This window comes from Marmota flaviventris, chromosome 8 (assembly GCF_047511675.1).
Source record: "Marmota flaviventris isolate mMarFla1 chromosome 8, mMarFla1.hap1, whole genome shotgun sequence".
Classification (NCBI taxonomy): Eukaryota; Metazoa; Chordata; class Mammalia; order Rodentia; family Sciuridae; genus Marmota; species Marmota flaviventris.
In genome coordinates, this window is record NC_092505.1 from 132,616,569 (window position 1) to 132,631,756 (window position 15,188).

Sequence of the window (15,188 nt, forward strand, 5' to 3'; positions counted from 1 at the left end):
GAATCAACAAATGGGACTTACTCAAACTAAAAAGTTTTTTCTCAGCAAAAGAAACAATAAGAGAGGTAAATAGGGAGCCTACATCCTGGGAACAAATCTTTACTCCTCACACTTCAGATAGAGCCCTAATATCCAGAGTATACAAAGAACTCAAAAAATTAAACAATAAGAGAACAAACAACCCAATCAACAAATGGGCCAAGGACCTGAACAGACACTTCTCAGAGGAGGACATACAGTCAATCAACAAGTACATGAAAAAATGCTCACCATCTCTAGCTGTCAGAGAAATGCAAATCAAAACCACCCTAAGATACCATCTCACTCCAGTAAGATTGGCAGCCATTATGAAGTCAAACAACAACAAGTGCTGGCGAGGATGTGGGGAAAAGGGTACACTTGTACATTGCTGGTGGGACTGCAGATTGGTGCAGCCAATTTGGAAAGCAGTATGGAGATTTCTTGGAAAGCTGGGAATGGAGCCACCATTTGACCCAGCTATTCCCCTTCTTGGTCTATTCCCTAAAGACCTAAAAAGAGCATGCTACAGGGACACTGCTACATCGATGTTCATAGCAGCACAGTTCACAATAGCAAGACTGTGGAACCAACCTAGATGCCCTTCAATAGACGAATGGATAAAAAAAATGTGGCATTTATACACAATGGAGTATTACTCTGCATTAAAAAATGACAAAATCATAGAATTTGCAGGGAAATGGATGGCATTAGAGCAGATTATGCTAAGTGAAGCTAGCCAATCCCTAAAAAACAAATGCCAAATGTCTTCTTTGATATAAGGAGAGTAACTAAGAACAGTGTAGGGACGAAGAGCAGGAGAAGAAGATTAACATTTAACAGGGATGAGAGGTGGGAGGGAAAGGGAGAGAGAAGGGAAATTGCATGGTAATGGAAGGAGACCCTCAGGGTTATACAGTGGAGGAGGTAGAGAGAGAGGAGGGGAGGGGAGGGGAGAGGTGGGGAGGGGGGAGGGTGGAGGATGGGAGAGGCAGCGGAGCACAACAGACACTAGTATGGCAATTTGTAAATCAATGGATGTGTAACTGATGTGATTCTGCAATCTGTGTATGGGGTGAAGGTGGGAGTTCATAACCCACTTGAATCAAAGTGTGGAATATGATATGTCAAGAAATTTGTAATGTTTTGAACAACCCACAATAAAAAATTAAAAAAAAAAAATAGAACATGACAACTGAGATACTGTACAAGAGCTTTTTATCCTTGCAAAATCCTGTCAAAGAAAGGCTAAAGCATTATCAATAGCAATTAGTAAACCCTTTAAGCTTCAAATTCAATGTAGTCAACAAATGTATCTCCTGGAATTTATTGGAAAGTACTACTCCTGAGGGCTGGATTCAACTGTGCTGATATGGATTTAAATTACTAATCCAAAAAGAATTCCACACTGTAAACAAAGTCAATTTCACAAACATATATTTGGGAGTATGTTTGAAAATCTGTTAACATTTTCAAGTGGAAAAATTATCCTACATTTCAATTCTATAGTTCTTCAAAAGAAAAAAATTTAAAGGCTATTATTTCTACAGACATATCTTTCTTTGGCTTTTAGAATGAGGGACTAAGAAAATGCTATCCATGAATCCCACTTCTTACAAAGTGAGACACTGGTACTGAAACCTGTTTAGAAGCAATTAGGCAAATTAAGCCTGACAGCATGACTTCAGAAGGGTTGCTGTGTAAGCCCCCATCTGTAATGAGAATTTGCATTGAAGCAAGGAACAGTTGATATATTTCAAAAAGATACAATTCTTAGCCCAGCTACTGGATAAGCCAAGGCAGGGGGAATTGCAGCTTATCTTAGCAAGACTGTCTCAAAATTAAAAATTAGGGCTGGGAATGGAGGTCAGTGGTCGAACACTTTGCCTGGTATGCATAGGCAAGTGCTTGATGTTTTGATCTTCTGTTTGATCTTCAGAACTAAAAAAAATTAAAACAAGTTTGGGGTGCTCTCCATAGATCTCCTTTTCCTTAGATGAAATACAGTGGGGTGAGATGATAATAATGATTTCAGATTTCTGTTTAGTCTTTTCAAAGGGAGGAAGGCATATGATGAAGCAGGTCTGCCTCCTGCCAATAAAGAAACTCAGGATATGGAGAAGGTCTGTGACTGACGAATGGAAGCAGGACAAAAATGGCTAAATTTTTCTTTGTATGTTGCTATTTCAAAATAAGATCCTCACCCCACAAAGTATACAGCTTTGAACAGAACTTAGCTGAAGGAAAAATAGGTAATGAGGATATTTTTGGCTTTTATTTTGAAATTAATCAAATGTGATTGATTATACAAAGTTCCAGTTTAAGTGTAATTATCATTTTAGGTTGGAGTTGGGCAGAACAACAGACAATGAAGAAAAATCTACAATATTATGGTAAAGATATATTTACATGGTGATTGGCAATATTTGTCTTAATATGGAAAAGTGATATTAGGCTAAAACTAAAAAAGAAGACAAAACTTTTAAAAAATTCTCAGAAACATATTTGTTTAAAAAACTCATTAAACTCACTACTGATCTTTTTTTTAATTACTCTTATTTGTATCTAAATCTCTATTTTTTAAAAAAGGCAGACTGGGCTGGGGATGTGGCTCAAGCGGTAGTGCGCTCGCCTGGCATGCGTGCGGCCCGGGTTTGATCCTCAGCACCACATACAAACAAAGATGTTGTGTCCGCCGAAAACTAAAAAATAAATATTAAAAAATTCTCTCTCTAAAATAAAATAAAAAATACAAAAGGCAGACTACATGCCTGGAATCTGTTTCTCCTCTTTACTTTCCTTTTTCTATTGCTAACCAAGAATGATCAGGAAGGGGCTGGAGACATAGCTCAGTGGTAGAGTGCCTGTATAGCATGTGAGAGTTCCTGGGGGGAGTAGGAGCGGGGTGAGGTGGTGGAAAACTCATGAGGAGACAGACTGCTTCTATAAGGCAGAAGTAATTCTATGCCTGGTTGGATCTGACTTAGATATGTGTGGTGGCAGAAATAATGAGCAAGATCTCTACTCCTCAGAAAAACTGACTCTTTTTCAAAGACAGGGCAAACTGGCCCATGATCATTCTTAAAAGCCATCTGAATCACTGACCAGATCAGTTACAAACTGAAGGGCAGAAGACTCTTTTATATACAAGACATTTGAAAAGTTATATTGTTAGTTCTTCTGGAAAAAAAAAAAAATATATATATATATATATATAAAATAAGGTTCATTCATTCTGGATAGAAAGTGAATATGTAGAGAGAACAGGAAACGTGTACAATCAGAATTCCACTCTAGGTAGAAGTTTCCAAATTCAGCTGTTTCAGAATCACCTGAGATGCTTATTTAAAAAGATGGCTGGGCCCCACCCCAAAATGTAGATTAAAATCTTTGCATTTAAAAAAACTCCCTACCCTAAATCCTGGTGATTCTGCATTTACAAGGCTTGAAAACAGCTGCTCTTAGGGCAGTGTTGAGAAGTCCTTTGCTGCAAATCATTAACATTCCTGGTATTGATTACTTACGTGTAAACTTTAAGAACAAAATCCTTTTCTTCCTTTAATTCTGTGAGTGACTGGAGGACATCCAAGATGCTTAGGACTGCACAGCCATATGGTCGCCTGTAGTGCAGATGCGCAGGGCCCTTCTTGGAGTCATTCAGGAGCATCCGGCCTTGGGCAGAGCAGAAAGCACTAGTCACACTGAGAACTCCATGCCCCTCTCCATCATCTCCTGATTGTCATTCAAGGATGCCAGAGCTACGGGGACCTAAGAGATCCTTGAAGTTGAAATACTAAAGGGTTGCAGGGAATCATCCAAGGATATTTATGTTGAAAAAACCCAAATAGGCCAAGGCTCCTTTCCTGCACCACACTCTGTCAATCATCCTTATCACCTATCTTGAAATCAACACAACAGTCCATTTATTAATCACATGAGAATAAATGAGTGACCTTAGGAATTTCTTAGAAAAATCAATGAGCTAATACATTTAAACTTGACAGGCAAATTAAGGATAGAAAGTTCAATAATTTTTGCTGCTGATTAAAAACTATGTGAGCACAGATAAGGAGGAGACCGTGTTCCTCTTCCCCCTCACCCAATTTTGTTGCCAAAGGTGCTCCAGAACTACTATGGAAATAGAAACATTCTTATGAAGTGGATGGATGCTTACTTTTCCTATTTATCAACACTGTGCCAACAGTGGCAAAAGGACTTACAAATTCTAGTACCTCAACAAATGCTTTAGTAATTACACAAAAATAGTGGTGTTTTTTTTTTTTTTTGTGGGGGCAAAGGACTAAAAACATCCTTTGACAAAATGTACAAAATGATATGCTATAACCCAAACTACAAAGGAAACTTTGTTAGTTAGAGCTGCAAAAGTTATGCCATAAACTTGAAATAAGTTTAGACAAACCCACAATAAAACAGCAAGGAAAATCAGTTTTTTTCATTTCAGTTGGAGTGGAAATGAAATTCTATCCTTCTTTTGGAGTGATGACAATAACTCTAATTTTGTGGAATATGGTATAGATAGATAATTTTGGATACAAACTACAGCAAAGGGAATGTACCATCTGTTAAGTTGGCACTCCTGGCAACTTCTGTAAGATTTTTGAGGGGGAAGGTAGGTATAGGGAGAGGATATTGTGATTGAGAGACTGTCTCAAACCAGACTACTTAAAATAAAAAGTTTGCGAAGAATCCCACCATTACATGTAATTATAATGCACCAGTAAAAAATAAAATTAAAAAATTTGGATCTAAAAGCAAATAGGGAGAAGGTTTCAAGTGGGAAAAAATGCATTCATTTATATCAAACCTAGCTACTGCAGCAGCTGACCTCTTACAACTCAAACAATAACAACAGTAACAAAAAGCAAATTCTAATCCTGAGACCTGAAATAAAAGGAAAGAGCTGGGAAGAAGACAAAACTTAGGCTTAGTGAATATATACATATTCCAAGTAGGGCCAGTCTTACTCATGTGAATGGGTAAAGTGGACAGTACCTATTCGGATCACATGGGCAACAATATGTAAGTCTCTCTTCATGTCTTTGCTGCTCAGATCCTAAGAAAAGGAAAGAAAAAAGAAATAAATTCAGGCAAGTAATATTCAGAAAATAATAAAGTTTCATTTTAAACCTCATAGTGCTTTGCTTTTAGTATATGTTATAGGTAGGGGGAGGGAGATTACAATATACAATACTTTAGTGTTTATAAGAGTGCTATGAAAGTTTGGATATTCTATATGCTTTGGTTGTTTATTTTATTTATAATATTTTCCAGCTTTCATTTTGACTGTCCCCCCCCCCCCAGAAAAACCCCAAATATTTACAAAAGTTGTACTTTGGAAATGTTCATGATTTCACCTCATTTCCTCCACTTTTAAATTTGTTTTTATTTTTAAATTTGTTCTAATTAGTTATATATGAAACTAGAATGAAGTAGGATACATCATATATAAATGGAGTATAATTTCTCATTCTTCTGGTTGTACATGATATAGAATCCCACCAGTCATGAGGTCATATATGTACATAGGGTAATAATGTATGTACATAGGGTAATAATATCTGATTAATTCTACCTTTCTACCTCCATACTTGCTTCCTCCCTTCACTCCCCTCTCCCTAAAGTACCTCTATTATCCACTAGCCTGCCAGCCCTTCTTATTGTGAGTTAGCATCTGCATATCAGAGAAAATATTTGGCCTTTGGCTTTTTGGGATTGGCTTATTTTGCTTAGCAAGATATTCTCCAGCTTTATTCATTTACCAGAAAATGAATAAAGTTTTATTTATTAATTTCATTCTTCTTTAAGGCTGAGTAATATTCCATTGGGTATATATGTCACATTTTCTTTATTCATTCATCTGTTGAAGGGCCTCTAGGTTGGTTAAAATAATTTATCTATTGTGAATTGAGTTGCTATAAACATGGATGTTTGCCTCATGTTTCTTCTATCATCCCCTAAATACATTTTGTCACAAAAGGAATAAATGTTCAGAGCAGAAAAGAATAGGAAAACCTCAAAAGCTTATCAGTGACAAAAAGCTTTTTCTCTACTCATTTTATATCTATTCCATTGTCCACAAATGATTATTACACTTTGGCTATGGTACCTTTAAAAGAGATTAATTTGAGTTGCCTGACTTGCTTGGTATCAGAGCATAGGACTATTAAAAGTGATTCACTTGGGGCTGGGGATGTGGCTCAGTGGTAGAGTGCTTGCTTAGAATGCATAAGGCCTTCAGTTCAATCCCTAGCACTGAAAAGAATGATTAATTTGGTTTTAATTAAACCTTGACAATTTGATGTACATTTCAAAGTTTAGACATTTATCATTTATGCTAATTTATAAAGTTAAAAATGTTTTTATTGGAAAAATTTAAGGGCTTCCATTATTATTATTTCCAGTTCAATCGAACCTAGGACAGCTTTAACACTGAAGTATAACTCTAGTCTTTACTTTGAGATAAGGTCTCTCTAAGTTGCCCAGGCTGGCTTGGAACTTGATCCTCCTTCCTCAGCCTCCAGAGTTGCTGGGGTTACAGGTGTGCACCACTATGCCTGGCCTAAGGGTTTCCTTTAAATAAACAAATAGTGTTTTCTGAGAATCAGAAAATTTTTAAATCACAGTTACAAAACTCATTCTTACACATTAAGGATTCATAATCAGAACACATTCTAAAATAAAATGTTTGCTTACTTATATTTTAGTACATTATACTTGTAATAATAAAACTTCCTTTAATATATATTCCATTTCAGATTTTTCATCAGGTTATCAACTCACTGCTCACTTCTGGCTATTACTGTGATTCAGTGATAATGAATGAGGGAAGAGTCCCTTAATTCCCTTTCCTTTTCATACTTCATCTTTTGATTGGTTCCAGATTCCAATTAAAAAAAGACAATGGAGGGGGTCAGTCATGATTTGGAGTGACTTTAGTTTTAAATAATTTGTATACTCTGTTAGAGGATTAACTTTAAGGTGAAGCAAGCAAGGCCCCTAAGGGGCGAAATTTAAGGAGATGTTCACTCTCAGGATACTGTACTTTGCTTGCCTTACCCTTGTTCCAGCCCTGCCATGGTGAATGACCTTGAACAAATGAAAGAAAAGGAGATATTAAAAACTAATGTAAAATGGTGAAAGTGAAGCTTTTTTTCATGTTTAGTGTTTTAAATTTGACTAATTTTGACATAAATGTGACGCCTTTAAAATCTAGACGGTTACAGCACTCTTACAATAGTTTACACATAATGAAATAGGCTATAAAATAATTTAACATAATTGATATTTCTGGATCATAAAGATATATTTTTACATGAAAGTTGTCTTTTAATATTGAAAAAAGATGTTTCAGGCTCCATTCCAGCAATTCCTCTAATTTATAATGGAATTTAAAATAATACTATCCAAATAGTGCTATATTTTGATACTTAATAAGATGGTTACTAATTAATAAATAGAAATTGAAAAACAGGTTACCATTTTTACACTTTTGGAGATTAAAATATGTCTATAACTGAAAGGTCTAGAAAGGTTTGATAAATTTCAAAATGAAATGATTTCTTCTATTATAGTCTAGGTTGTGTTAACTCAAACTATCAAATGGCAAAGAAACAACAATTAATGTTGGTGAGGATGTGGAGAAAAACATACACTAGTACACTGCTGGTGGGAATGCAAATTGATGCTATCATTTTGGAAAGCAGTATGGAGGTTCCTCAGAAAACTTGGAATAGAATCTCTATTTGACCCAGCTATCCCTCTTCTTGGTTTATACCCAAAGAACTTAAAATCAGCATATTGCAGTAATGCAGTGACATCAATGTTTAGAGCAGCTCAATTCACAATAGCTAATCTATGGAACTAACTTAGGTTCCTTCAACGGGTGAATGAATTTAAAAATGTGATTTTATATATATATATATATGATGGAATATTATTCAGCCTTAAAGAAAAGTATGTTTTTAATAACCCTGTGATAACTGTCTTCAACCATGCACTTACATTTAATAAAATGAGGCTGGAGAAAATCATGCTAAGTAAAATATTCCAATCCCCCCAAAACCAAAAGCTGAATGTTTTCTCTGATATGTGGATGCCAATTCACAATGGCAGGGTTGGCTAGGGAAGAATAGAGTTACTATGGATTAGGTAGAGGGGAGTGAAGGGGAGGGGAGGGGGTATGGGGGTAGGAAGATTAGTAGAGTGAATCAGACATTAATCTATGTACGTATATAACTATATTACCGGTGGGATTCTACATCATGTATAACCAGAAGAATGAGAAATTATATTCCATTATATATGATGTATAAAAGTACATTCTATTGTCAGGTATAACAAATTAAAACAAATAAAAAAAATTTAAAAACCATACTCTTGAAGACTAAGTACCAAGTGTGGCTACTCATGTTAAAATACAAAGACCTGTTAAATCAAGATGGAAAGAGAGATGATGCACTCATCATCTAATGAGTAGGATTTGAATCCTAACTGCATGGCAGGAATTAGATATGCTCACTGGACTATACTCTCTGAACCTATGTAACTAGGAAGCTGGTGACCCACTACACAGTGGGTAGAGATGAGTGAGGACAGTGATTCAAGGCCCAACATCTCAGTTATTTATGTTCAATTTGAAATTTGGAAAAGTTAGTTAATTTATTTCCCTATACCTGAGCTATTCTTTTTCTATAGAGATAATGGGACTTACAAATATAAAATATAGCCATTTTTTTCACATTTAAGCTGCAGAAAATAAGAAATAGGTTATTAGAGTAATAATTTCAGAACTCCAAGAAATCAACACCTAAAATCTCATTTTGAAATGTGGAAAAATATAAATAAATGTACAAAATATGATTCCAACTAATGCAGGGGAAATAGTACAAGTTCATTCTCCAGTGGGTCACTCAAACATAACAGTAAGTAGCATATATTTACTTATTTATTTATGTAAAAAATAATTTTTGAGACCTCAGTATTTGTCACACACTGTGTGTGAGGTGTTGGATATCTAGTAATGAGTAAATACACATAGATATACTCTCACTCACTCATACATACAGCCATTGTTTATTATGAAAGTCAACAAATTCCTCATTGTATTGGAAATTCATGTAAATATGAAACACTCTTGAATAAATTCTTTCTTCACAGGAAACCCTAAAATCTAACACAGTCAGAGATAATAAGGTTTCAAAGAGAAAGGGTTGTACCACTGATAATGTGAATGTAATGTGGCTCTGAAATCTGCTAAATCTGGCACCCTTTTCCTGATGTTAAGTTAGATAAACAGATTAGCATCAACTATTTTTGTGGCTGCATTTACTTTCATTTTTATTTTTCATTTGTTCATTTTAGTTATACATGACAGTAGAATGTATTTTGACATACATACATGACTCCACTTGTGGCTTCATTTTTTTTTGCATTTATTGAGACTTTGTAGCACATATAGCAATCTGGAAGTCTCCTTTAGTTTATAGGATTAACTCAAGTCTTGGATAATAAGAAAACAGTTCTCATCAAACTTTATATATATATATATATATATATATATATATATATATAAAAGTAAAACATGAAAGTCCTTAGTAGGTTTGTTCTTTCTCAGTGTGGCAGAACAGGAGCACATCATGAGTGTTGAATGCATCTTTGATTTATAAAATTGGAACTACAGCTTTGGCCTCTGGGCCCATACAGATAATTAAAATGCTAAATGAAAATTTTGTTTTACTGCAATTACATCCAAATGTCATCATAATCAAGTTCATTTTTCAAGTGACAAGGACTATTCATCATATTTGAGGATGGCATATACACATAGGTCTGTTCCCACAAATCCAAGGAACAAGGCATCAACATTTTCTCCTGTTATTTTACTAGATACTAGAGGACCAGGACCTGAAAACACCTTCCAAAATTACTGAAATATTGTAGAGAGATGTGTCTCATCTCCTTCTGTTTCAGAAGCAAGGTCTCAGAGAACCACGTTAGTGGTTAGGCATTCTCTTTTCCTTCTTGCATTACCTTCTAAGCCTTGAATACTGAGTTCAAAGATGGACAAAACATTATTTTAGCTTGGCTAGATTTATAAATATTTTTGTGTATCTGGAACATTTAAAGTTAAAGCTGTTCCTGTGAAAGTAGTTTCTAATTCTGTAATAACATCATTTGACATTTTGAAAGATTAAGGTATAGTAAATGAACTGAAGTCAGTTGAACAAATACAGTTTTAGCTTTCAAAGAAAATCACACATTAGATCCCAGATAAATACTATTTGCATTCATGAGGCATAATGTAAACTTTTAGACATCACTTATCAATCACATACCACATGCAAGGTCATTGACAATTTGAGACTATCACATTTCCTAAGCTCAGTGAATTTTGATGTATCTTTTGATGTATCACTGAAACAGATCAAAGAACCCATAATAGTCAAAACATATTTAAAATTGTGACAGTCTTATTTTCTTTTTCAGAAAACAAGTGAACTCAAAGTTGGATAGTTTTTTAATGGGACAAAAATAAATCAGAATCAATTTGAAGAATATACAAGGCAATGTGGTATTGTGAGGTTTAACACTTTTCATTAAGCAAATTACACAACCTTCTCTGAGTTGATGGCTCCATGATTGCAGAGACCATGAACAACAGCATGGCTATTCAGAAAAAATCCTAATGTTCAGATCACAGCAGAAAAAGACTTCCCATCTGGTATTTGAAAGAGGACTATTGAGTTTTTCTATCTTTATTTGAACTTACTTATAGACTGCTAAAGTGCAGATTTAGTGGACACATTTAAGAGAAAACTATGCTTACATATCAGAGAAATTCCCAGTGCCTTGGATAACAATAGTAAAACAGAGTTAAGCCAGATTTTGTGGGAAGTAGTTTATAAAATCTGCACCAGTGAAAGGTACTTGATTATATTTCTTTAATAAAAATTCAGTTAAAAACCACACATAATTTTGGTTCTCTATAAATATTTCATTAAATTGGACAGAAACATAAATCAAATCCTATTGTCCCCAGTGTGAAGCAAATAATAAATGCTCATTTCTAAGGTGACAATAGCTATACAGCAGTTAGAGTCAATATCAAAAAAAAGGGGGTGGGGAATTTGCACATACTGTAAAAAGGGCACACATTCGGTCTATCTTCTCTGGGTTTCTTGGCCCACCATTCTTGTTCAGTCTCACCAGAAACCGCTCACTGAAAAGTAGGAAGCAGAAAGAAAACTGTAAAGAACTATACACTTTAGAACAAATAAAAAAAGGTATATACACAGAATCCTCAAATACTTACAGGACAGCTTGTAAGAGATAGGTGAGGCCCAAAACACATATCTAGTAGCAAGACACCCTATTTTTTTGTGCCAAATAACATGCTGCAGACACTCCAAACTGCCAGATAGATGTTGCTGTTTACATGTTTGTTGTGGCTGTGAGTTTTATATCTCAGAAGGGCACTAATAAGGACTGTGTCATATTTTTCCCCAATTCCCCCAAAGCACCTGGCACAATGCTAAGCCCATTAACAAGTATCTTTGATGTGAGAACTCTGATCATAATAAAAATATTAATTATATTACAGCTAAAAGAATCTACATTATCCAATTTACATCTTCCTATATGTAACTCTGGAGAATCTATTTTAGGACTAAGGGGAAAAAAACACTACAAGGACTTACAAAAATTTGAGTGAAAAGTAAAAAACAAATGATGTGTTATAACTAAAGCAGAATTTTGTTGAGGGCTGCGATCAAGTCAAGACGGTACCTGGCAGTTTGCCAGGAGGAGTGGTTTGTGAGGCAACGCCACCGAGCCATTAAGATGATGAGGATTCCTTATTGGCTGACTACTGTATCTAGATTATGCTAATTGAGACAAGCTATGTGTAATCAGTAAGGTATATATACCTCTGCTGTACTGAAATAAAGCGACTCCTGCTACCTTGGGTGCCCGCTACCTTGAGTTCCCGCTTCAACCTTCAAGTTGCTTGTCACCTCCCGGTTATTGTGCCCAGCCGGACTGCGGCAGAATTTAAGTCAGTAAATATTTTATTTCTCAAATAATATAGGTAATTCCATACGGAAATTATTGAACTAAAAAAATAACAGCCCATAGATGTAGTTTTTGTAACATTTGGAGAAATATCTCCTTTCTCCCTTATCTCCTTCCAGTCCCTACACAGAATCTCATTTCATCTCTTCATGCTAAGGTTCCCTACCAACTTAACAGGAAAACTGCGGCACGGTGAAGACAAAGTATGGGGCTATAAAAGTAGTTTGCTTCCCTTGTGTCCCCAGTCACACTAACTGAATACATGTGACATCTGTAAAAGGACAGGTATTAAAATATTCTACAAGAATTATAAGATGGAATATCAACTGCATGGTTTGATCAGTTCATGTATTCATTTGTTCATTTAGTTGACACAGTTATTTATTATTATTAGTTTTTCCATGTTTTTGTTGGTATACTATTATTTTACATAATGGCAGGATTTGTTGTTACATATTTGTACATGCACACAATATAAAAATATAATTTGGCCAATATCATTCCCCAGTATTTCCACTTTTCTTTCCTTCCTCCCTTCCCTTGGTTCCTTTCCTCTACTCTACTGGTCTTCCTTCTATTTTCATGAGACCCCATGCCACCAATGTTTTCCTTTTTCTTCTCTAGCTTCTAAATATGAGAGAAAACATGAGACCCTTGATTTTCTGAGTTTGGCTTATTTCACTTAATATTCTCAAATTACATCCATTTTCCTATAAATGACATAATTTTATTCTTCTTTATAGATGAATAAAACCATAGATTATACCACATTTTCCTTATCCATTCATCCACTGACAGAAACTCAGGTTGGTTCCATCATTTGGCTATTATGAATGTGATGTTATAAATGTGGGTATGTATGTATTGCTATAGTATGCTGACTTTAATTCTTTAGGGTAGACACCTAGGGATGGTATAGTTGGGTCATATGGTGGTACCATTTCTAACCCTAGTCTTTTTTTTTTTTTAGTTGTAGTTGGACACAACATATTTATTTTATTTATTCATTCTTATGTGGTACTGAGGACTGAAATGAGAACCTCACACATGCTAGGTGAGCATTCTACTGCTGAGCCACAACCCCAGCCCCTAACCCTAGCCATAATTATGAGGAACCTCCATATTGATTTTTATAGTGGTTGTACTAATGTACAATTCCACCAATAGTGTAAAAGTGTTCCTTTTTTTTTCTACATCCTCCCTAAAATTTATCATTGTTTACATCTTTTTTAAGCTTATGGTTCTTTTATTAACAAGGGCTTTGATTACCTGAACAAAAATGTGTTTGAAAGTGGGGTGGTGGTAGTAATGGTGATTCAGGTCTTTGTTTTGTAAGGCAAATGGACACTTAGTACATGTTTGATTTCTGACCTCAAATGCCTGTTAGGTTTAGTAGTCTAATGACAGGGATGAAAAACAAGAACAAGAAGTCATTAGGAAAACACAAATTTAAAACAGTGAGAAACTACTACATGATCTATTAAAAGGGCTAAAATTAAAGAATGAATATCAAGGCTTGGCAAGAATATAAAGCAGATAAAATGCTCATAAACTGTTGGTGGGAATGCAAAATAGTACAATTACTTTGAAAAACAGTTTGACAGCTTCTTACTAAACATAAACCAATAATTCTACTCCTGGGTATTTACTCAGGAGAAATGAAAACATGTCCACACAAAAGCCTGAATTTGAATGTTTATAGCAGCTTATTTATAATAGCAAAAAACTATAAATTGCTTTCAAAGGATAAATAGTTCATATAACCAAATACAATTGCACAATTAAAAAACACAAGAAACTACTGAGACATATAATAATATAGATCAATCTCAAAAGCATTATGTTAAGTGAAAAGTTAATCACAAAGACCATATGCTGTATATCACTATTTTTTATTTTGGGGAGTATGAGGGATTGAACCCACAGGCACTTAACCACTGAGCCACATCCCCAGCCCATTTATTAATTCTTTATTAGTACATAATCATTACATATCAGTGGAATTTGTTGTTACATATTCATACATGCACACAACATAATTTGGTCAATTCCAATTCCTAGTTCCTCTCCTTTCTTTTCCCTCCTCCTGTTTTCTTGTCTCCTTCCTCTACTCTACTGGTCTCCCTTTTATTTTCTTGGGATTCCACTTCCCACTCTTTCCCCTTTTTCTCTGTAGCTTCCACATATGAGAGAAAATATACATATATGTTACTATCTATATTACATTCTGGAAAAGGCAAAACTATAGGGTCAGAGATCAGGGGTTGCCAAGGCTGAGAAAGGAGGGTACACTGTCTATAAAGGTGCAGGGGGAACTTTGGGGTGATAAAATGTTCTATTTCTTTGTTACAGTGAGACAGTCTCAATGTAAAGGATGGAGCCATCTTTATTCACCAGCTGGGGAGGCACCAGCTGGCAGGATGAGGAGGCAGGCTGCATGTCTATACGCCTTGACCCCCTCCAGGGGTTAGAGCACACCTTTTATAATTTAAAACCACAAGGAAAACATGTCAGTATATTAATTATAAGTGGCTTTTGCTATGATTCAAAATTATAAACATCGTGAGATCTAAAATCATAAGCAGAAGGGGAAGTGGGTCAAAATGACCCTAGTTGAGTATGATTTAAAGAATGTTTACTAACATCTAGACAAACATTCTCTGACAGGATACATTGCCTGGAAAAAATGGAACCAAAAAGAGAAAAATTTTACATCATATAAGAAGAAGAAAAATATCTGTGTTTCTATGCAGGGTGTGCCAAGCAGGATCAGGATGGAAGAGGCAGAATTCTCTCAAGGGAGAAGCATTTCTTACATAACATGGAGATTTAGGGTAAAATGGAGTCTCTTTAGTCATTGACTATATAGCCTGGCCCATATTATCTTAACTGTAATGGTGGTTTCACAATGACATACAATCATCAAAACTCACTGAATGATGCAATAAAAAGGGCAAATTTTACTACTAAAAATTATATCCAACAAATCTGACTTCAAAAAAGATGGGATACACATTAGCACATTAACATCTCATGGAATAGTGTTACTACAAGGAAAAATATTAAAGATAAAGGAGACA

At 35.1% G+C, this 15,188-nt stretch overlaps 1 protein-coding gene across 1 annotated transcript in view; it reads right to left on the reverse strand.

Moving 5' to 3' along the window:
* Dock3 (dedicator of cytokinesis 3) overlaps nucleotides 1–15,188 on the reverse strand; it is a 589,868-nt gene that overhangs the window by 176,940 nt on the left and 397,740 nt on the right. Inside the window, exons 9-11 of the mRNA XM_071614941.1 lie at nucleotides 11,176–11,257; nucleotides 5,032–5,092; nucleotides 3,543–3,690 (exon numbers count right to left, since the gene is read on the reverse strand). Of these exons, the coding sequence (XP_071471042.1) occupies nucleotides 3,543–3,690; nucleotides 5,032–5,092; nucleotides 11,176–11,257 (291 nt within the window). The remainder of the gene's footprint in view (nucleotides 1–3,542; nucleotides 3,691–5,031; nucleotides 5,093–11,175; nucleotides 11,258–15,188) is intronic.